Below are 24,972 nucleotides of genomic sequence, written 5' to 3' on the forward strand. Positions count from 1 at the left end.
ATTGCAGAAGCTGCAGAATGAAATGTATTCCAGGGGCGTGGGTTGGGTAGAGGGGAAAAGTTGAGACCCTTTTTTATGTTGAAGCCTGCATCTAAAGAGGAGGTTTTTATCAATAAGCCTCCTTCTCCCTGTCCCCAGGGCTTTTCAGTCTCAACACTGTTACGTTCACTCCCACAGAGCTAGATGATACATGCAACATACTGTAGAGGTGTAGCACTATGTTCTGAGTGGGGAGCTGGGACTCAGAAAGTTGAAAATCAAATAGTTGATTGAGTTGCTTGGCTGAGGTGTTTCAAACTGGATTGTTGTTTTTTCTTCAGGGCTTCTGCTGTGGTTCCTGGATTCAAAGCACAGGTGCTTTTGACCTTCTGGAAGCCACAGAGGGTGAGTACTTCTTCACATCAGGCTCAGCTGCTTCCCATGTCAGAGTTTCAGGCAATGAGGAACACCAGGAACCTTTAGGAAACCTTTTCCCAGTCTTCCACAGCATTTATGTAAACAGAAGAAAAAAAGAAAATAATCCAGTTCCCACAGTACCATTCAGTACCCTTAACTGTAGGACTGTATTTCACACTCCAGAGTCTCCTAACATATTCAGCTATTTCAGCAACAACTAGACCCCTTCACTACTCCCTGATGAAAGAAATTCCAGCCAGTGGTTGAAATGAAACAGATTTCTTAGGCAAAATTAACGCTCCCCTTAGATGCGTTTTTGTGTGTTTGACTTCACAACTCAACATTGTATTTTTAACACAGTCTTTTGTGTATAATGTAATAGGCCTTAAAAAATTATTTGAAAGCACAGTTTCCCTTACAATGTCTCAGATCATCAAGAGTATGGTTCATCAGTAGGGCTGAAGGTCTTGGATTTGCTCCTTAAACTCCTTCAGCTGGGAAGAATAATTAGTGACACATGTAGGTTAACTTTGGGTGGACCAGACCTAGAGAAGCGTGGGTTTATGGGGCAGAAAAGTTTCTGTTTGAGGAGCTCTGTGTAGGGGTGATGGAGGGGGATGCACAGCTGAAGGCTCTGTTGAGATGGCACAGATTGCCAGTGTGGCGCTGGGTTGTGGTAGGGACACAGGGAGGTGCAAGTTGGGATCCCAGCGGAAAGTCTTGCAGTGACAAAAATGTCTAGGAGGTGAAAACTGGCAGTCAGAGTGCAGCTTTAGGAGGAGTTAAAGGCATGAAAGGAAATTGGTTGGGACTGTGGAAGGAGGTTAAGGTTGAGGAAAAGCTTGTGTGTGAAAGGAGAGAATACTCCCCTCAGTCTTCCTCATTTGCCAGAAATGTCACGGTGGTTACCAGCCCTGCGTGACTCATCAGTAACTTGGACACAAGAGGCAGGATCACCATCAGTTGGGCTGGACCTTTATTCCGACTGAACTTGCCTCTATTAATTAAATTAATATAACTGCGTGGATGAGAAGCTGGCAATGAAACATTGCTTCTTTTGCACAAAGTGGCCCAGAACCTGACTTGCCACAGACGTGTTCTTACAGTCTTCCCTGGCTATAAGCAGTACTGTAGTAGATTTTTCCCCCTAATTACTTGTCTTCCTTCTATTGCATCTCTAGTTTTACTGCCTGATACCAGGAACAATCACAAATGTCTAGTACTAAATAAACAAGTAGATGCTTCAGCAAAGCATTTGTGCCTACACATGGCTTGGTTGCTTCAAATGGCCAATCTGTACCTTCGAGTGATGGAAAGAGCCTATTCAAGAAATGAACAAGGAGCTCTCATAAAGCCTCGGGCAAGTGGTCTCCTTATGATGATGTTAAGAAAAAAAAGTAATTTGGACAGGTGACTTCTGTAGGGATCCTTCATAAGGAAAGACTAAATCTCCTTAGAGCAGGAGGGAAAACTCTTTTCTGGAGGATAGCTAGTTATGTCTCTTATTAGGGAGTGTACAGAAAACACATTACAGATCAGTGTTTCTGGAACAGTTTTGATTTATGCTCTGGCTTTCACAGGGTTGGAGGAGGAAGGCTGTGAGGCAACAGAGCAATCATGCCGTGTTCAGTGGCGTGGCCCATGGGAGTGAATGAGCAACATTTGGGGTGGGAGGGTTGGCTGCACAATAGTGATGGAGCTGTTTGGGAAAGGCTTTCATACAGTTTTATGAGAGAGAGAAAATAGGCGCCTATAGAAATAACTTTTACAGCTCCGTTGATTTAAAAGAAAAAGAGAGTACAATTAAGGTGCTTTTGTTCTGGCAGAGGACTTTATAGTACATATTGTCCCCTGATATCTCTGTGGCTTTCTGCAGGCTGGGGCACAGTGGGCTGATGGCTCTTGGTTTTCCTCCCTGTCAGTGTAAAGCCAGTAGCTGTGGCTGGGCTCAGTTCTAACATGTAGGGCACAAAGGAAGGAGGATTTTATTAAAAAACCCAAAACAAAGCCATGTGCAGAGATTGGGCATGATGGGTAATATGCCAAATGGGTAATAATTAAAAGTTTCACCCCACTGTCTTAATGGAAATGAGATTGCTGTTGTAGTCCAAGAATGTAGTTTCTTCTTGGGACCTGTGTGATCAAGGGTTACATTGTCAAAACTGCAAAATAATAATCTCAGTGCCACTGAGCACTGAGAGATCCCTTACAGAAAATAATCTAGTGTCAGAAAATATCTTTCTCCTCTGGAGCTGTACTGGCATCTCTATGGAATAAGAGAATTACACTCCTGCAAATGCTTGTTCCAGATGAGAGGTTACGTTCATGCTCTCGTGAAATAGTCACTATTAATAGGTTTGAATTAACTGTTATTAAAAAAAATGAGAAAATAGTACTGGGAAACCCAGTCTGAAAAGTGAAATGTGGTGAGTGCACTGATCTGTCGGAGTCCCGCAGGCTCACATACAAGCATGCCTAAAAAGTAAAAGCAGTTGTGGGCATCACTGCAAATCCTGGCCCTCAACTTTCTCCTATAACCTCAGAGACAACCCAGCTTGCACATCACGTGTGAAGGATGACACAGTGCAACCCTAACAACACACATGCCTCTGTGGTGCCCAGATGAGCAGGGAAGGATCAGTGTTAACAACTACTTTCGTAACAGATTCTTCATTCTGGACAAATCATTAAAGAACTGAAAAGTTTTAAGAGGCAGCAATGCCTTAACTAGAGAGGACACCTGATGGCAAAGCACAGGGGTGTTGGCTGGAGAATTTGCATCAGTGGTGCCTCTCATGTTGCTGAACTGCCAGAAAGTTAAGCCCAGGCTTCTGGGAGGGAATGTTTGCCATCTACTTCCCTCTGTTGACTGAGTTACTGAAGTACACTGAACTTGGGGAAGCTAAGGCAAACCTCACAGACAATGAAGTGGGGTTGAAAGGCAGACAATAGGCCAGATTCTTGGCATTCATGAGCTGGTGGAGCTTTGCTCAAAATATTGCAGTGGCTGAGGATTGACCCATTTTGCTCTTAGTTTAAACAGCCAATTTTATATAAGACCATGCGCTCAAAAAGAAAATACATGTCTCATGTACACGCTTTTATAGGTGCTTCGTCTTTTTTATGCCTGAGTAATAACCTAAACTTTTCTTTGCATCAAACTGTTAGCCATCCCTGGCACTTGGCATAAAAGCAGGGAGGAAAATGAAGCAGAACTACAGTTTTCTTGTTCCAATGGCATTTTTAAAACCACAGCTTTGCATTAGTCACCACAGCTACCAAATGCAGGCAGTGGTTCAGGCGAGCTTTCCAAGAGTATTGATTTCTGTCACTGAAGTGTTGGTAAACTCATCCTGGCTGAAAGGCTCAGTTTCCAGTCCTTCATGGAGTGCTATGGAAATGTGACATGCATCATAGAGAGATATCCTTATTAAATCCTAACAGCTCATTTGCACGGGAGTCAAACTGCACAGTCTCTATCATCCTGTCTAGCTCTGCCTCGGCCACAGAGTATACATTTCCCTCTTCTGGGAAGGGAGAAATGGCAGCAGTGACTCATGTTTGACACTTATGTCATTTGACATGGAAACCATTTCCACTGGAGACATGCAAGACCCTGGATTTCAGTTTCTTTTGTTTTCTCAGTGCTTCTCTGGCATCCTGCTAAGTGACACTGTGTTTGAAAATGCCAACAGGGATGGGATGCTCAGTCGGTATAATATCCACACAATTTATTTTCTGCTGACAGAAGAGTGTTACTCAAAGTGACTTCAGCTCTGTATAAAGCACCTCTCAAATTTGAAGAGATTTATGTTTTTGCTGGTTGCCTGAGACGCACTGCAAGAAAGCATATCAGTGCCCAGAAAAAGACTTCACCCGTGACAAAGATGCCTTCATGGCCTAGACACAGTCCTTCCTCTGGGCATATGGGTGACTTCAAGGTCACCTGTATTAGTTGAAAGAGCACCGTAAGCACTGCCTTATCTTTTGAGAAGTGAGCTGGAGTGCCCCATCACCTACTGGACACTTGGTCACAGCTCACCCTGTGCCGAGATGCTGCTGCCTGGGAGAGAGCTTAAAAATACTGTGGATCTCTTTAAGACATTAAATCTCCTAAAGCTTTTTGGCAACAAGTTGTGATCATCTGCCTATCTGCAGAATATATTGACTGGCCACCACATGGTGGTGGTCAAAAATAGCCATGGTATCTACTGAACATGCCAAGGAATGCTGCAGCTCTTGCTTTGTGGCCTTTGATCAGGAGCATCAGCTCATAATTTGCCTGGCTCTGTTCAGCAGATACATGTTTTAGGACTCTGGTTTTAGCTGTCATCACCAGACATCATTTGTTGTTGTCTTTACTTCAGGCCTGCTCTAGTATATACAACTACCAGTGGATTTGCTCAGAGGTCAGTCATTTTTTAACACTGGGATGAATCAGGTTCTTCAGTTGTTCAGTCCCTACATGGTGCTGTGCTCACTTGGGGCGTCCTGCTGGAATCCTAAATAATCCTAGATGACGTGGGATTGCTATTGAGCTCTCCTACTCCTGGCAGTTTTTTCTGGTTCCCTCGAACGTTTGGGATGACGGGCTACGGGGAACATGCCCCAAACCATACATAATTAAATCAAGTGAGCCTAAAGGTTCTGTCATTTACATTTCCCTTCAAAAAGGGAAAAAGAAACTCCTCTTTGGAATGTATTAAAATAGATATAACCAATCTTTGCAGTAATCTTGACAGACACCTAACTGCAACCTATACAGCATATCATTGACTTTAGGTTTAGCACCTAACATGATGGGAGAATTAGATGGGATGCACAGGGCTGTGGTCTGAATTTCTGCTTTGAGGATAGGTTGGTTTGTGACTGGGAGTTACGGTAAAGCAGGCAAGCTCCTCTGTGCACTTCTTGCTGTCAACATGAGACTAGTGTTGCCTGCATCCAGCACACAAGGACTTGCTCATAATACATGCCACGGTTAACATGTGGAATCTGTTGTTGTTTTTATGTCTTGTACCAAACCTACTACTCTGATGAGTTCATTAATAACAAAACAAGGATTGATAAACTCACGAAAGCTCTGTCAAGCAGGAAGGTAGGAAGGCAGCCCAACCAGAAAGTTCATCAGTGTCAGAGGATGGAGAGATGCAGCTCCTGAGCTGAGTCCCACATGTGGTCACAGGTTCTTAACCCAGTAACTATTTCTTTCATTGTAGGAAGCCAAATAGAGTATTTGCTTCGCTGATACTCCTTCTTTCAGTTTGCAGTCAGATACAGGTACTGTTTGGATACATGTGATGAGTGAATGATTGCCATAGTTCCAGATCAACAGCAATCTACTTTCCATTTTAGGGACCATTATGCCATGGCATCTAGACAAAAATAGGATGTTGTCTGAAGGGCCATAATATGTGCCTTTTCTTATTTCCTCAAATGACTCTAAATGTTTCCTTTTTACAGTGACTCAGCTTTTCAACTGTGAATGACCTATTTGGAGCCTGATTCAACATTTACTGGCATTGTAGATCAAATTTCTACTGGCCTTAGTGAATATTCATGTTCATCGTGTTCATCATTCAGATCCTTTATTAGCCTTGCAAAGATCAAATGAACGACCACACCTCTTAAGTGTTATTTTATCCTTTTATTTGAAGTTTACAGTTTTATTTTATTTTTTTAAAGTATGGTCAAAATACAGATGTTTAAATGTGTAACTAGAAAGATTTTACTTTGAGAATGTATTTATTTGTGACTGTTACAGCACCATCAGGGTGTGGGTTTTTTTCTTTCTTTTAGGATAATAAAAACTGAGATAAAGTTTCAACACCAAAAATTCATTCAGTATTCTCTCAGGGATGAAAGTATAAATAATAAAAACCAATTAAATGCTAATGTAATCCAAAACATTTGCAGCACTTATTAATGTTATCCAGTTAAAGAATTCCATATATGCTCAGAATGCTTAGCCATTTCATTGTAATCCATTCTCTTTTAAGAATCAATGAAAATAGTCCAGGCTCAAGTAAATTAAGTAAATCGGATTGTGATGAATGCAAAAGAAAATGAAAGAAACTTATCCTTCAGTAATTTTGCAGACCCACATCTGTTTTTTTGAGAGGCAAAGCTAATTCTTCACAAAATAGAACACTTCTTTAATTTGACAAGAAGTATCGGCTTCGGTGCAATTCTTTGTGTGTGACTTGAACAGGTTTCCATAGGGTAAGCATTGCGCTGTTTCAAGAAGAACACATGAATTGATGAGGTCCAAACACTCAAAATGATGTGTTACTTTATTATTTATGTTGTTTCATCCCCTTGTGCAAATCCCAAAGAATGACTTGCATTTGCCATGAAACACTTATACCAGGACTTGTGAGTGTTATTTTACGCTATGATGGACAAAATACGTAAGATGGGATAAACCAGATGTATTTTAGAAACTGCTTGCTTTATCCTTTACATACTTTTCTCTACCATGGCCTCTGAGACATCTTTTTGCCAGAAAATACTAAGTAGTTTGTATTAAGTGGAGGTGTCCTTTCTAAGACATTCAATAGCACTTGAGAAGTTTGTGGATTTATGTTCTCTTATGACTGCTGCATCAAGCAAAGCTCAGCACCATGGTTCAGGCTTACTCAGAGGATGGATCACTTCTAGTGGTACCTAGGGCAGTTGTCTAGAGGACCTGGGCCATGAGAGAGGCCCATTTAACTAAGGTAGGTGGCATGTGAGCCAATCAAAGCATGAGTGAGATGACAAAGAAGTTTTAATTTCTGCTTTGAGTTGCCTTGAATTTAATGCCATTTATAGGAACAATGCCTGTGTTTCCAGAAACTTAAATTCCAGCTTAAAATCTGCCAGTGGCCACCTGGGTGAGTGCAGCTACCTGAGAACAGGACATTTTCACCAGAACCATGTCCCTATCTGGCCTACTGTTTGCAGAAGTGGCCATTCTGTGTCTCCCAGGTGGCCTCTGGCTCATGAGGAGACTGTTTCTGTGCAGGACTATGGACTATTTCTCCTCTTCTGCAAGAAGAATCCTCCTTGCTGGCCCATTGTCAGAGGTTGGTTTTTTTTTCTGCAGCTTTTTTGATGATTACGTGAAAATAATTTTATAATTCCATAGGGAGTGGTTAATACTTCATAGACTGCATTACTTCAGTGGCCTATCATACCCAAAGCCTATGAAGACATGTAGTTAATGGCTTGCCAGTAGCACACTGATTGCTACACTTGCTACCGAAAGTGCTACATTTGTAATTTCATAGTTGACTTGTTCCTCAGATTTAAATGTAATAAAATACCTGAAGTTACTGACATGGTTACCTGTGTTGATGTGTAGCAGCTACCTCATGCAATGCAATGAATACCATGACTGTTCATAGTATCACCCACATACCTACTTGCTTTTTCCTTCCTAAAGTCTGTTGCTTCATTGGTATGATTTAGTTCCATCTCCAGGCATATTTTTCAGAAATAGCCCTCAAGATGGTAAGATTCATGAGTCTTATCTAATTCTGAGAAAATTCATAGTCTTTCTCTAAGGCCAGCTGCTGAATAAAGCTGCAACTGCTCTAGCTACTTGCAGCTGTATTTTCAGCCAGCCTTTGGCCAAGTGTAATGGGGATAATTTCATATTTCATTTCTGTTTGCTTTCTTTTAAGACCACTGTAAACATAGTGGTCATTCGAAGAACAATGCTGTCTCCAGAATGATGCAAAGATGTGAAAGCATGTTTTGAGTCTTTTTCTTAGTGAGATAATATGAAAAAAGTGCAAAAGGCTGTGCAAAAGCTTTTCTGTGCTTTCAGTCAACTATAGCTTCTACTAAAGGGCTAGTGGAAAGAAAATAAGTAATTGTTAACATGAGAATAATTAATAAATCACCGAGCAGTGTAAGGAGAAAGATCATGTATTTCCATGTTGCACAAACCAAGAAAGATTAAGTTTAAGAGTATATCTATGCTGAGATTCAGTATCAGACTATTTGTGTTTGATTTCCACTGCAGAGAGGGGAAGCTCAATACTACATTCAGCAGAAATCAATATACTGCTTAGAAACATGGTGTTTCTTTTTTAATCATCCATTTTTTTTTTCAGTCCAGATCTGTACATCACCATATGCTGGGCATAGGACTTTAGAGCTACAAAATGCATATAGAGCTCTTTGGCAAGCTGGGATACTTAGTTGATTTCTTGGTTTTGTCTTGCCTTTAAGTCAATTGGAAAATAACCCGAAGAGTGGTGGGGAAAAAGGAGAGGTACAGGTTACATCCATGTGCTTTATTTCCCTGGGAAGCAATTATCTTCCATTTTCCATTTCTATGGAAGGCTATAGGTAAAATAGTTTCTGACTGCATGGTGGTCCCCTTGTGTTACAGGACAGGGGAAAACAAGGATCCCCTTCCAGTGGAAGGAATTTTTCTCCTTCAAACTAAGAGAAATCTAATTTCTCTTGGAAAGGAATAAAATGGGAAGATGAAAAATCATTCCCTATATTTTCTTGGTCCAAATAAAAGACAGGAATTTTTCCAGTATTAAAACATGGAAAAAAAATCCAGTTTTCCATACAATCTGAGACAGTGCTCTGTGCTTACAGTGCTGGCTAGGGGGATTTTCACATGGCAGCTTTTCACCCAAGGCCAGAAGCTTTGAAAATATGAAGTGTGTATGGGTATCTGTTTGCAATGAGTCTGAAGTGCTGCTCCACTTCTGACACCCTGCATGGGGAGAGACCCTCTCCTTCGGGGAAGGACCACTCTTTGGCTGGTGATTGCCAAGAACAGGAGACGGCCCGTGCAGGCCAGGAAGGCACATCTGGATGTCTGTTGTGTAGTACTGTGGAGCATGTCTGTTAAAACAGACTGATTCTCTAGAGCTATGCTGCTTAAAGTGGGAAGAAATAGAATAATTTGAGAACATATGGACAAGCAAACTGTATTTTCGAGGGATGACTCTGCCTTCATGCTTGTGTTTGAGTAGAGAGTAGACGAGTAGGGTTCAGAGCGTTGGAGAAGTGCTGGGTTGGAGGAACAGAAGAACTTTGCCCATGAAATTTCCCTTCTTTGCCAGCAAATTCGAAGTTTTTTGCCTGTCTCTCTTTTTTTTTGAAAGAACTGATGAGGTGCTTGAGCATGTAGCAGGTAGCAGACACCACTAACATGTGAAATCAAACAGCTATGGGTCTCACAGTCATGGGCTGTTATGGATAGCAGAAGTTTGCATTGGCCTCAAAAAGTGATTAGACCTATTAATAAAAGAAAGTTTCCATCAGGGTTGTTAACTGCACGAAGTAATTCTTGGTCAGGCAGCTTCAGGAATGCCTATTATTGGAGGCTAGAGAAGCATTGCCTTGTGCCCACACTCTTCTTACACTCATCTTTGAGCACCTGTTCCTGCCCACAGCAGCAGCTGAGTACTGGGCCAAATGGGTACTTGGTCTCATCCAGTGTAGCTGCTCTTGCAAGGTTCAAAAGATGCAGAATCAATCAAACCTGCAAGACATCATTCTTGCAGTTCGGTACTTAATTCAGAGGGAAACAGTAAGAGGAGCCTCAAAAAGCTTGAAAAATTGGTCAATGTATTGGAGAGCCCTACTCAGAGCTACAGGACAAACCTACAAGTCCTGCTTGAACCCTTCCCTTCCCATCCAACTTTGGCAGAAGACTCAGTGCAGGAGTGAGGTGGCTGAGTGGCTTTGGGAGTCAGTCACAGCATCACGGCCAATTGGACTTGGCCAGTGCCTCCTAGAGGAAAAAAGGAATAAAATCCACTTTAATACACACAAAAAACCTCCAAGGACTAACTGGGCTTTAGTAGGAAAAGAGAGGAGCAGCCAGCTTGGCTGCAGGAAGAGTGGGGACCCACTACATGGGAAGACTTGACCTGATGCACTGGGGGAAAAAAAGCCAGATTTTGGAAGAGGAGAAGGTGCCAGCTCTGCCTTGACTCTGGGGTCTGCAGAGATCTGCTCAGCCGTGGTGGTCCTGCCTGTCCTCCACACCGGCTAAGCCGAGCTGGCAGGGAGCTGAAGCCCACGGAGCTGTGGTTGGGCTGCTGGGTGCTTGCACTGGTGTGTCTGAGACTCCCAGCTTGGAGTTGCTTGGCTGGGAAGACCCTGTTTTCAAGCTAGCTGAGCTCAGCTGGCTCTAAGCCTGGGCCAGGGAGCTTAGGGCAGTTTGGATACATCCTTGCACACGTGCTGCAAGAGCCAGCAGATGCCTTGAGCAGCACAATGGGCTTTGTATAGCCAAGGCCACTTGCTGTATCCATGAGCATTAAACATGCCTCAGTATGGAGGCCAAATGGTGCAAACAGCCCATGTCTCAGTGAACAATGACACTGTCCAAGCAGCGCAGCAGCGTGCAGGCTTCCTGATAGGAACATGGGACTCCCCAGCCCTGCTTGGGACCTGCCAGGCACAACAGGAGCTTGTACTGGCCAAAAGCATGCCTGACAACACTGTAAATCCTCCGTGTTCCAGAGCTCTGGAAAAAAAGATGTCTGAGTTATCAGTTTCTTGATAAAATGATTAGTTAGGGAGGAATGATATTAGGTGGCTTTTTTATTTTCAGCTGTCGCCTAGTCTTCCACAACTATGTAGCTTTGAAAGAAAAAAAATCTGTCTTTGGCCTTGATGTGGAGAGACTGACCACCTTGGATAACCATAAATATAGTGGGAAATATTATAATGAGGAAGAATATCTCTAATTTCATCATTGTAAATTCCAGCTCGATTTGCTGATGAGCTTTATCAAAGCTGTGGAGGCAGCCTCCTGAGAGAACAGAGATGCCTGCCTGCCTTCAAAAGTCATAATTTCCTAGAAAAATACTAACTTCTTTAAAACTAGGCCAGGCATTTGATTATTGCATAAAGCAGGAGGGCAAAAGTGCACTGAAAAATAGAAAGTATAATTTCTACATTCAGTTCTGTTATGGAGCCATCAGCAGGCCAGGCCATGCAGATAATGCCCAAGGATGATGACCTGCTGTGAGCTGGGGAGCACAGAACCATACATCTATGCAGCGATGTCAGTGCTGGACAACATCCTGAATGGCTCTGGATTGCAGCTCCCAGGACACCCTGAGGTCCCCACACAGCACTCCTTCCCATCAGACTCCTCCTGAGCTCCCAGGGATGGGGGGGACCTCAAAGCAGAAACAGCACACCCAACTTTGCCCTTGTCCTCCCCCAGCTTGGGTGCTGCTGCCAATTTGCTGCTCCGTCCCAGTGGCAGCCAGCAGCATCCTTCTTCGTCGCAGCACCCAGAGGATGTCTTCTTCTTCCCCTGGAGCTCTACTCCAGCCTGTGTGGGGTGTGAGCAGGGACCCCGCTGACATACCAGGCTGGGTCAAGTCAGGATCCCTCCAGCACTGGTAGGGTGTCCTAGGAATGTGGCACAAGGAAAACTGAGCTGGCCCTTCGTGGGGACATCTAAAGGTTTAACACAGGGGTGTCAAACTAATTTTCACCGGGGGCCCCATCAGTCTCACAATTGCCTTTATACAGTCCAAAAATTACACTCAGCCCTTTGAAGGCAACCACGAGGCTGATAGGCCCCCAGTTAAAATGAGTTTGACACTCCTGGTCTAACAGAAACTGTAAATTCAGGTGCAGGCTGTGTTTTGTGAGCAAGGAGCTGTGCTGCTTCCAAGCCTGTCCCTGGAGGCAGAAGACATGAATTTATCCAGTGCTACTCTCAAGCTAATACCTGTGTCAGGGATCATCTGCAATCCAGTAACTGGTTTTTGGTTCACTGAGAGCTGTTTGTGTGCCATAGTTTGTTCCACCATTTTTTCCACCATTTGCAAATGTGTAAGTGTAAAACACAGTGCAGGAAGGGAAGTCCCAGCTGCTGAGTCTGGTTGCTTCTGCTGTGAACATCGCTTTTTCCTTGCTTGCTCGGAATCCAGCTGAAAAGCAGTGGGGTTTTACTGCTCCCCTCCTGCACTCAGGAGGGCTGGTTCAGACTACCTGGAGGGTAGCAACCAGCTCTTAAACACCGGACTAACTGAGCGGATAATTTTAACCTCTTTATTCGTATGACTACCTTCTTCTTTAGCTTATACAATGCCTGCTCAGTGCTGTATTCTTCAGGAAATCTAACTTGAGATTTTTGCCCAACGAAAAATTACTATCTTTCATAGTGCATATAAAACCAAATCCAGATTTTAGGGTAAATATAGAAAATCAATCTCCACAATGCTCCAAAGCAGGATTTCAGGATAGAACACTGTTTGACAGACTTTTCTGAGTAAAACTTACTATGTAGTTGCCTGTTAAATAACCAGAGCTTGCCCTCTTCTGGACACAAGCAGTTGCACATGGGATTTTTTTTTGTGAACTGTGAATCTGCAGAAATTATTATCTAAAAGACTCTTTGGCAAACGTGTATTTTAAGGTTTAGTGTTTTTTAAATGTATTTTATTATAGTGTACTTGTTTTCAAAGTTTGTTTAAAAGTCTATTGCAACTCTAACAGCTAAAAGAAATTTAAATTGAATCTTGGCTGTTTCCTTACATCATACTCCTCTGGGCTATATCAGTAGATAATGTCTTCCACGTCCTCCATCTTCAGGAGTTACCCAGGTACTTCCTTTTCTGGGACACATTTGACCAAAGCCAACCTGTTACAGTAGGAATACATTTTCCAGCAGCTATTTGCTGTTATCCGAAAGAAAGGGAAGCTGCTGGCATCACACTGTAAACTTGAAGAAGGAGAATGTTTCTCTAAGTAAATTATCAATTATATGCATTACTACAGTCTTTGTGGACATTTGAATAGAAACAGGAACCTCCATTAATTTTCCCAGAGCAAGAGTTAAAGCTCAGATGTTATCAGACCATCATCATAACACCGAAGTTATGAATGGCTGAAGCACAAGAATTTTATTTGTACGCCATGGAGAGTCCACAGCAGACTCTTGTTTCTGCTGCTCATAGAGCTATAGGTTATATTTACATATGTACTGTAGGCTGGAATTCAGGCTTCTCTGTCTTGTGCCCTAGTTCCAAGTACTGGGGTGAGAGTGGGGAAAGAGTTGATTTTTTTCCAAGGATAACAGCTTCAAGGGTGACCATTCTCTCTCCTCTGCTGGGAGAGGAAATCTACTTTTCAAATGTGAGCATTGTTTCACGGTTCATTTAGCCCCTGATCTACTGATGGTTTTTGATGCTAGGTTTTCTTGCAGCTCCCCAAATTTCTGACATTGCCATCATCTCAGTCTGTCTTCTCAGCTGATAACTATATCTTATCTGTTGCTGTCTAGACATGTTTGAAGTTTCAGTCATACAGATATTCTCACAATTCTGAGACTTTCTGATGGTGGTGTTGCAATGGCTGTAATTCTGGCTACTCCTTGTTTCACACAAAAATATCAGCCATTTTTGGTTTTACAGCTACCCGTGATTGTTTCACTCACGGTACAGTGGAGTTAAACCTGAAAATGTCTGGGCTCAGTCTTCAGAGTCACATTTACCTTAAATAAAGACCTAGTGTAAGCTGTGCAGCACACTGAATGAATATCCTTCTGAGGAAATCCTTGCAGTCCCTGGTGTATTTAGAGATGATCCCCATTATTAAGACTGACCACTACATGTCACTATTGCACCAGCATCACTGTGGCACCAGCCCCGAGGAATGGGAAAGATTATCTAAAATTCTGCCATCACCTTCCCCGCAATATCCCTTCTGCTGAGTGAGCGGCTGCCTCCTTCCACTGCTGACAGATGCTCAGCATGGGACAGGTGCTGCAAGACGGCAGTGGGACCTGCCTCTTCCTGTGCCATCCTCTCATCTCTCCACCAAAAACCTGAAGAGAGGGTTTCATTTGACATGATGGGATCTGACAACAGCTGGATAAGAAACGAGGTGTTCATGCTGTCCTAAATGTGGATTCTAAACCATTTCCCTCTCCTGCTGAGGCATGAGAGAGAAGTACTTCTCTTGGTATGGTTTAAGATGCTGTGAGTAAAGCTCTTTCCTACATGGATCACATCTGAAAGGACTGCTGAAATGCAGACAGGTACACAGCTCTGTGAATGTGTGCATAGGATACTGCTGTACATCAGTGATGCGTTTGGGGATTCTGGAGTGGAGCAACAGATGTTGCTATTTGGCTATAGAAGGGTTAGGATTTTGTTCCAGTCATTAAAAAACAAACCCAGCTCCACATGACAAGAAGTGTGATAACAAAGGGAAAAAATGAACATTGTTTTCATATTCTGGATCAGTGATGGGTTTAAACCCTACACGCAAGCCTCCTGAGTTTGGAAATGTTTGGCTTGGTTTGAGCATAAATTTTGTGGCTTCAGTATGACCAGGTGAAGTGTGACAGGTGTAAATTGTTCCTGTTTGACTACCTGGGGGGTCTCTTCCTGACAGCCTTTACATAACTGATGGGTTAACTGATAGCAAACCCACCCCTACCAACCTTCGGAGGGGCAGTCCTGGGACCTGCGGAGGCCAGCAGTGTCTTTCTCCATGTGCTGCACAGCTCTGTCCTGCTGCTGAGCCATCATGTAGCTCATACATCACACAGTTACACAGCTCAGGGAGAGGAGGGAGCATCTGCATGGTGCAATGCTGGTGCTCCAGGTTCCCTCCTGTCCCGCGGGAGGTGTCAGGCAGCCTACGGAAAATGGTCTGCGTTGCAGCTCCAGCTGCTCACAGCTCATGGCATGTAGTTGAACATCTATGGTTAAATAAACAAGCAATGTATTTTTTTTTTTTTTAAATCTAAAAGTCCTGAGTGCTCTGCTTGCCATTGAATTAAAAGATAAACCAAGATATTTCAAGTAGCCAGAATGGTAATACTTTAAAAATTGATGTTTTGAATATTTTATTACTTTTCAAGGAGACGCTTAATCTGTAACTCCATATGAGAGACGCATGGCACCAGTACACTTTTGCTAGCGCAAGCAAGGAGGAGCTAGGAAGGTAGTACTAAAGCAAAATATAAGGAAATAATATAAGGAAACAGGAGTAATATAAGGGAACAGCCATGCTGCAACTCTGCAGGTATTTATTTTGTTATTACAGATTAAATATGCAGTGTATTTAAAAACAGGCTTTCAACATATAGTTATACCTTGACAAATGAATTCTAGACCTACAGCTGTTGAAAGATCCAAGTGAACAGGAGCAGAGCTTGGGCTCTGTCATGGGTCTATGGCATTTCCGAGGCAATGCCCTGGTCTTTGCTGGGCTGAGCACATGCTGGGGACCATCCTACCGGGCACTGTGGATTTAGACACCCTTGTTTATTGGGGAAGAGAGTACAGCCCCATGGAGATAAGGCAGGCTGCCCTGATTGGCCTCAGCACCAGAGGTTTGTCCTTGGCCAGTTCTGCCATCAACCATAGCCAGCAGGACGGACCAGAAAAGAGCTGGAAACATGACCAGAGCTTGTTTAGTCAATGGACAGGGAAAACTAAGTGACTTGCCATTGGGAAATGAAACAAAAAATCAGGAATCCTCAAACCAAGATCTTGGACCTTAACTTGAAATACAAGCTTGACCGAATGCCTTTTTTTTTTTTTTTTTTTTTTTTTTAAGCTGGGGCTTAGGGCAGTATACAAACTTCGAAGGCTTGGCAACATTGAAGCTCATCACATCCAGATTCGAAGTCTGCTATTTGGCTTCTCTGTGAGGTTTACATCTGGTAATTTTGCCAGAAAGACAAGGAATGTATGCAAGAAAACCCAGCTGCCACAGCGAGCTGGAGGACTGCTCTCATGCTCATTGCACACAGAGCTAAGCTTGCAGCCTTGCGCCTGGATCAGCTTCTGCTGCTTTTTGATTGCGGGCCAAGGGTTCCAGGAACATAACTTGGCTCGGAAACAGAACAGGCTGCATGGGTTGGAAACTGACTGTTGCAGATCAGGAGCCTTTGCCTCATCTCTCCAAAAGAGTAAGTAAATGATACCACTTTCATGACTGTAAGTCAGAAAACTAATCCTAGAGGTAATTCTTGATCACCTATCCAGTTCTACATGGGATCCAATCCTATTTTATATCTGCAGCTGAACAGCTTCCCTAGCAATTTTGTGTTTTCCAATAAATCCTGTAAATAAATCCCTTTTATCCTGAAAATCAGTGTGCTAACAGCCAGAATCTTGCTGCAGCTATTCATATATGTACCCAGAGTTACATTATTCACTTTTCTTCTTGAAATTTGTTTTTTCTCCAATGTTGAGTCAGGATTATAGGGTGCATGTGCATAGCTAGTTCTCTTTTTTACTAAACTCAGTGCTAGAGGTCACATTTATAGTCTTGGTTTATATGGTGATGTTTAAAAACAAGCAGCCTAAGCACTGGAAAACACACAGCAGGTGTTCGTCCTGTATAACCAGAGAAATAGGCTTGGTTTATTAATAGGTCTTCTTTAAGTCTCATTTCCATGCTTTTATGACTACACTAGGTGGTCACCTCACGTGGGCACATGTCAGAGAAGTAATGGAGCGAGAGAAGAGACCAGCCCTTTTTCAGTTCACAGAACCCCAATTCTTTATTAATCACAGCTTGCTCACAATGACATACAGGAAAATAGCACTAATGAAGAGTAGAATATGCAGGCAGCAACCTCCAGGGGGGCAGGGACAACTTCAAAACTGCAGCTATTTTGGAGATGATGTGTTAGGTTTGGTGATACTGTACTTGGCACAAGCACCCTGTCTAGTCATTCCTCCTGCTTCAGCCCTCTTAGTCCTAGATGTCCGTCACTAGGTAGGGTTGGCTAACACTGAAGAGTAAAGATCATGATGAATGGAAGTCAGCAGTGTCAAAAAAATAAGGTAACAACTGGCTCACGGGTTCCAGGTGAAATATTTGGTAGCCTGTTGTACTATTACACATATGATGTTGTAGCATCAGATAAGTATCATAGATCATGGCACCTACAGATAAAGCCACTTGATGCTATCTATTAGTTGGCTCCATCAATAAATTTTCAAGTGGTGAATTAAGCTCACTTTACAATTAGCATTTTTATGGCTGTTTGGCATCATCCAGAATTTGTCATAGCTTGATGGTTACAATGTACCTCTTAAATTTGCCTCAAACTGATCCCACTTGCTTTCATGCTGTTGCACAGCAGCATTTGTTGCCTCTCACCTCTAAAAGCAGAAGCAACAAATACTGCACATGGTGATTTAACCTCAATTATACAGCACACTACAGAGTCCTGCAGTGTAATTTGCATTTGAAGAAACTACATTTTAAGAGCCTTTTGTCTTGGACAGCTGAACGTGAAGTCATGATACCTGTGATCTGGTCACTGTTTCCACAAAGCTTATCGATGGCAAAGCAGTCTAGGTTATTAGGCAATGACTGATCTCTAGCACCATAGAACTACTACTGACCTCGTGGTGGGTTGGAATGAAAGTCGCAGGGAATGGAATTAGACGTGAGGTGCTTCAAATGAACAGACCCAGCAAGTTCAACCAAGTGGAAATAGACAACATCAGAAGCCTGTTACAGGACATGTAAGATTATGAAATAACTTGCATAATGCAATACTTGTATTTTTTAACAAAAATGTAAGTATTTACAAAATAAGATCCAAGTTTTTTAAACATCAAGCAAATCATTCTGCAAAGAGACCGCATTGTTTTTGTTTTTATTTTTGTTTCTTTTTTAAAGTTTTTTATTGAGTTCCTGATTTTATTTTTTTTTTAAACCATGTCATACATTTCCCATACTGATATCGCATGATCCATAATAATATAGGCAGGGGGAGTTTACTAATGGTGGGGATGGGTCACATCCACCATTGCTGTTTTCAGCCAGACAGTTCCACCTGGAGCTCCTTGTTTCTACGGACCTCTGCAGCATGCCTCTCCTGGAAAACATCAAGAAGGGAAAAATCAAACCTCTTTCTCATTCTGCCTGCCCAGAGAGGTTCCTGATGACAACCCATTTAGGTTGTGCATTTCATGCTTGTGTAAAAATTGTTTCACAGCACAACCATCTTTAAATGATGCAGCTCAGGGGAGTTGTCACCCACCAGACCAGCTCTGGAGCTCTGTCTTTTATCTGATGCTGCCTTATAATTCCCACCATCTCACAGTTTCATTTTAAAGGCCCACATAGGGAAGTGCTGCTCGCAGCATAAAATGTGCCATGTGCTCACATTTGTCCTTTGAATTCCTAGATGTTAAACTAAATATAGGGAAGGATGAGTGGGCTTGAATTAATTGCTTGCACACTGTATGCAGAACAAGTGTTATCTGTAGCATTTGGGAACCATAAATAAAGGTCCAAGAATTTAGTTCCACCAAGATGGGTAAATCAGAACATCTCAAATATCGCCTTAGACCAAATGATAAAGCCAGCTCTCCTCTCCACTCTTTCTCAGGCTATGATGGAGAAGGAATGTTGTTAGCAAAAGTCAATGCTAGATCCTTCTGTCCACTTTCAGTCACGTTGTCTTCCTTTTTACAAAAGCAGTCATAATTAATTTAGACTTTTTTTGAGCCATTGTGTACTCAGATACTTCTGTGGAAATGGGCCTGTAGTCAGGAAAAACAGCTGTCAAATGGATTTAGGAATGTTCTACTTGAGGTGTTTATAAAACTATTGTTTTGGCAACTACTGGGTTTATGTCTCTCTCTTTTCCACTGTTGAACTATCAGACTTTTACCTCTTGTGTCTGACCACTGCGAAAAAAAACCCCAGACAATCAAATGATAAGCACAAGGCGACTACAGAAGCCAACTTCCATCCCTAGCTCACTACAGTTTAAGGCACTTCCTAGCCATTTCCATGCATTAGAGGGTCTTTTATGGTTGAAATTTAACTGAAGTCAACAGTCGTCTTTTTATTGACTGAGTTGGACAACGGATCACAGTCAATTGCATCAACTGACTCTGTAAATCACAGTTTCTTGTAAGATCCATAACTCTGAATGTTAGATTTTATATGGGACTTGTTCCTTGTCCCTGTTAACTGCAGTATACAGAAGTTATCTTTGTAGGAACTTCTAGACAACAAAACCTCAGTGCATCCACAGTTCTGAGTAACTTTTGAAGATCTGGACTCAAATATCTCACTTCTTCTTTTCCTGCATATTCAAGGTTCACTTTTGTGTTGGCAAAACTGTACAGTTACGCAATTTTTAATCACTGGTCTGTACAGATCTTCTCAAATTTTGTTGTCTTTGTTCACAAGCCTTCTTTGGATTTCATGCACAGATGCCATCACACTGCTGTGGAAACAGGGCTTAACAGTCTGTTAACATTAACCTAGGACAGAGAGATGCTTCAGCTGTCCTTCCCATTTCCTTTGAGGCCTCAAGGATGGCTAATTGTCTTTTCCATTTATTTTCATAAGCTTTGGGATATGTGCCTGTAAACTAATCTAACGTAAAAACGTCAAGTAATGTGGGTACAGTTCTTAAGCTAAAGAACTATCCTGTTTGTGTAGTCACTTGTAACATCATCCTTTGGTTTTCTGTTGCTCCTTTCCTGCCTTAGACTTCTGTCTCCAACAAAGGAACAAAGGTGCTTATGGAGAAGATCTCATTGGAAACCACTGAGAGCTGTTTTCTTTCTCTTAGTCAGTTTACTAACATATTAGAAAGTTCATCGTTGAGAGAAACAAGTGATCATTCATGCAGAACTAAACAGTTTTTTCTTAACACTTCTAAATCTTTATTCACATGTCCCTCATTTGATTCAACATGGGGCTGTTTGTGATTTACCCATTTTCTCTGACTGAACCAAAGATCTCCAGAAGAAAATTTACTTTCTTTTAGTTGCAAGACTTATGGAAGAACACGTCCCTTTTGATGTATAGGAGAGATTTTTTTCCTTTTTTTTTTGTCTTTTTCCTCTGAGAAACCAAGAACTACAGACACAGGACACCTATTTGATTTGATCAATGACTTCTCTTAAAAGTAAAAAACAAAACACATGACATTTCATTTGTTCACAGCACTTCTTGAAAGACTGAAAATCAACCTTTCTCTGGAGACAGTACAGTCAAGAGCCATGAAGACTAAGGAACTGTAACATCTCTCAGTCTCTCCTGTGAGGAAAGAATGAGAGAGCTGGAACTGTTCAACCTGGTGAAGACTCATGGGGGACCTTATATAAATACCAGAAGGAGGGTACAAAGAGGACAGAGCCAGACTCTTTCCAGTGGTGCCTAGTCACAGGACCAGAGGCAATGGGCACACACTGAAACACAAGAGGTTCCTTTTGAACATCAGGAAACACTTTTTCAATGTGAGGGTGACTGAGCACTGGCACAGATTGCCCAAGGATGTTGTAGAATCTCCATCTCTGGACATATTAAAACACCATCTGGACATGGTCTTAGACAGCCTGCTCTGGGTCTCCCTGCTTGAGCAGGGGAGTTGGACCAGACGACCTCCAGAACTGTCTTGCAACCTCAACCATTCTGTGATTGTGTCATTATAGATACGTAGTCTTTCATCAAAAGCAAGAAGTAGTTCAGACAGACATCAGGGGCTTTGACTTAAAAATTACTCAAGTGTAATAACTGAGATAAGAGCTACCCACAACATCTTTTCAAAATATTGATTAAATTTTCCTCTCTAGTCTAGAGTGAGGAGTCATGGTGTGGTTACCTTTTCTTGGAGACGTTCAATAAGAGCAGCTAAATTAGCTTCACGGTTTTCTTTGATCTGTTCCATTTTCAGTATCAGCTTTTCCTCTGCCATTTTGCTGAAATTATTGTTCTCCTCCAAAGCCTTCTGAAGCACTTCTCGCTCATGTTCTCTCTTCTCTGCCAGATGTTTCAGCACCTGGGCCTCCTGGGACTGCAAACAGAAACAAGTGTGGCTCAAGTGAAATTTGTGGATAAAAACCCCCAAATATACGGCAACAGTTCCCTGAGTAAATTTTCTTGCTTTGTTGTTACCTGCACTGTTTGGAAAGATCACTTCTGTGTATAAATGAGATCAAGCTTCAAAAACAGGGGCTTAGAGGCACTGGCAAAATGTGAGGGATGTGCCGGAGGCAGCAGCAGCGTCCGCCGCGCTTCTGTTCACGAGCAATGCTGTCGTGTTCCTGTCCTGGGCTGTCCGGGTTACTGCAGTGGTTGCTCAACCTCCGACAGCTGCAGTCTTTCAGCTATGAGCATTTTATTAGTACAGATATGGGATTAGGGGCTAAAGGTATGTACAGTGTTGAAAAGGAGGTTGCCAACACAGAAGAGGTGTTACCTAGGTTGGACTGTCCTTCAATGTGCCTGAATAGTTAATAAGAAGTTTGAAGTTTATTGCTGTGGAAGACAGACAGAATCAATTCAGACATTTTTTTTCCCCATGATATTTATATTTGGATTCATCTTACTGACTAGGAAAGGAAAAAAGTTTTTGGTTGGTTTTTTTTTTTTTTTTTTTTTTATATAGAAAATAACAAAAAAGCTATTTTTAGTTAAAAATGGAAATTTTGCAAGGAAAAGGAAAACTGCAGGTAGGAATGAAGCAGATGCAGCCTATGCTCAGTACTGTGTTGTTCTTCTTTGTAAACTCATTGCTCAGAAACATAAGCTCGGTTATTTATTTTAAATCAAGTTACTAATATGAAACTACTGTTCCTAGGAGAGAAGCCAAAGAGCATGCAGTATTGGGCTCATCCTCCAGGCAAGTCTAGTTGAAAAGAAAATATGTTTCAGAGGGGTTATTTGGAAATGATAAACAACATTGTATGCTTTTGGATAAAATAAATTAGAGGGAGCACAAGAAGCAAACAGAGATCATGGAGTGAAATATGGCTCTGGGAAGCTAAGTGTTTATTTCAGTGCAGATCACAATGCACTGTTGCCATTGTTATCCATAAAAATGAATTAGTTTAAGGCTTAAATTAAGGGCTTTAACCAATAATTACAATTAGTGATAATGAATCCTATTAAATTCTGTTCTGTGGCTTTAAATGCAGTGAAAAAAGGCTGCAGTTCTTTTAAATTAGTGCGATACAACTAGAAGGAGAAAAGTATATTAATGAAGGTAAGATACACACAAAGCCAAACGCACTGACAAGGCAAATTTAGCAGATTCTAGAAAAGGCTGCAAAAGCCAGGCAGAACATCTTGCAGCAAGACACTGGCATAAAACATATCTGGTTTTGCAAGGCTGTAATGGCTTGCTTGAGATCAGAGGCAAAAGCTACTTTCATCCATCTCGGCCACTTAATGCATTTTCTTTCACCTCTGATCTGGTTTCATATAAGGGCTCATTTCTCAAACTGTGCTCCCTGGAGCACTTGCTGATGGAAATGGTCTGCTGAAATGGTCGGTACCTTACAAAGGCTCCTCCTTGTTCTTGCCTCCCTTACAGCATATGCTGAATAGATAGTAGTAGAGCAAGCATTTTTCAGATCTTTGACTCAGAGAAAGTTACTGTTGGGCAGGCAAAAAGAGGTTGCAAATGGGAACAAAAAGTCCCCAAACAGGTGTAGCCAAGAGCAGCGGGAGCTTCATTGGTGGAGAAGGAAAGGAGAACAAGCCAAAGGGAAAAAATGCTAGGCAAAGAAGGAAATTTGTAAACTAATTGAAAAATCATAAAAGCCCCAGAAGTTTAACAAAAGCATCAATATTTTTAATGTGATACTAATTGTAATGTCCTTTCCCGTGACTCATCTAAGAAGTGACTTGTTAATTTGGAAGGCTAACATTTCATGGTGTTTAAATATGTATCTATAACGCGTTATAGAATCAAGCATTTTCAGACTGGATAAACAGACATGTCCAAGGCCCATGGAGATGCTATAATAAAAAGTAAGATTTGGACTGTACCTATAAGCAGCATTTTTGAAAAGAACATTGGCCTTCAATGGCAGGTAGCAAACTGCCTTTGAGACTTGGGGGCAGTTGCCCATTTTTCAGGATTTGTTTTCTTCCATTCAAACCCCCTGCCTTCTGGAACTACTTCTTATTATCATAAATTCAGGAGAATATTGAAAAATTTGAGTTCCATATCAAAGTACATGTAGTTCTGGAGGCTACACTGGCAGACAACACATTTGAAAGTAATTTGTCCACTAATGCACGATAATGAAGAAAATCTTTATACTCTAATTCAGTGTTTACTGGATGCATATTGTGTTGGCACCAGTAAGAGTCTGAATGAAAGCTAAACCAGGCCCCAGGAACTGACTGCAGACTCCTAAGGCAGTTTGTGTTTATTATATGCCCTAAATGTCATTCCTTTTCCTCACTCAACATGTTCAAGGTACCCAGGACTGGTTCAAAATAAAAGGACCCCCCACCCTGGCACAGAACATCCATGGGGTATCATCTAATTTAGACTGACATCCCTCTTCTAATGCTGTTAAACCCCAGCTGTGAGTCTGCCCATTTCCCTGGTGTTCAGCCCATTTTTGAAATCTCCTGATGACGATTTTGGAAGGCAGTCGGTATGTTTATGTACTGGATTGTCAAATGAGTTTTTGTTTCCAACACATTTGGCAAAAGAACTTGGCCACCCTGTCTGTTCAAAGTCTAATACCTAGCAGGGCTGGGATTAATTGACTCCCTTTGTTGTTTGTGTTGGTCCTGATACAGGATTCCAACATATGCAGAAAGTTTTTATTCCAAGTTTATTTTCAACATTGTATTGTTTGAAGCACTGGAAAGGAAATGTACAAATCCTTGATAGTCCACATATTAACACACTCGTAAGTGCTTCTTGTACTGTTATTGTGAGAAGATGAGTAAAAAAAGACTGCAAATTGGAAGATCAATAAATTAATATAGAAATGAACTCAATCATAATACTAAATAAATTAGCATAGATTAATAAATTAATAAATAAGATTAATAAGGAGAGAAAAGTATTAAATGATGGAGAAAGGAAAAAGCAATACTCAAGGGGGAATATCAAGAAGACTTCTTAAATATAACAAGGCATAATCAATGCAGCTACAGCTGCAGTGTCTAGTGCTAGATGTGGAGGAGTAAAAATGTTGCAAAACATTCCTGGTACAGATACCTTTGCTCCTAGAAATGTATTGCTGTGCTAAAAAGATGGCTAATGCAGGCAAACTCCTATGGTATTCATGTTATATTTCTAAAGGATCATGTGCACCCTCAGATTTCAGAGACAAGCGCTTCAAAAGGAAATCCACATCTCAGCTGGACAGAGAGAGATGAAGAAACCTAAACACTCAATGAGCAAAATTATTTATGGAAACTGGCTTTGGAGATACATATATATTTTTAATTGCTACTCAGAGGAAGAAAATTCTACCTCTCTGAGTAATGGGTGCTTTATTTTCTCACATTTATCTATTTTTCTTTGACATGTACATCCAAATATTGAAGTCATTTATGCAAAGATAAAATTAAATAATTACTTTCAAGCAAGAAATGAGGTCAGACAATTGCTTTTAACCTGGGAACTTCAGCTTGAATGCATTTACCTTCGTTACTAGGATGGATGAGGCACACTACCAGTCATGAGAGCTCCACTTTTGTAACACATTCATTCATTGATCGGATTTTTTTAAACTAAATTGTTCAGCAGAAGGTGCATTAACCTTGGTATTCTTCAGTGTATTGTGATATTTAAGAGATATTATACTATTAATGGAGCATAACGTGAAGATA

The 24,972-nt window shown here is 41.6% G+C and overlaps 1 protein-coding gene across 1 annotated transcript in view; it reads right to left on the bottom strand.

Annotated features, from left to right (window-relative positions):
* Nucleotides 1-17,778: 17,778 nt before the first annotated feature.
* STMN2 (stathmin 2) overlaps nt 17,779-24,972 on the bottom strand; it is a gene marked incomplete at its 5' end in the record, with an annotated part of 41,438 nt that continues 34,244 nt past the window's right edge. The window contains 2 exons of the mRNA XM_080364122.1: nt 17,779-18,238; nt 20,990-21,181. Coding sequence (XP_080220248.1) covers nt 18,179-18,238; nt 20,990-21,181 — 252 coding nt within the window. The 3' untranslated portion in view covers nt 17,779-18,178. The remainder of the gene's footprint in view (nt 18,239-20,989; nt 21,182-24,972) is intronic.

The sequence above is a fragment of the Nesoenas mayeri genome (genome assembly GCF_963082525.1).
Source record: "Nesoenas mayeri genome assembly, chromosome: 2".
Classification (NCBI taxonomy): domain Eukaryota; kingdom Metazoa; phylum Chordata; class Aves; order Columbiformes; family Columbidae; genus Nesoenas; species Nesoenas mayeri.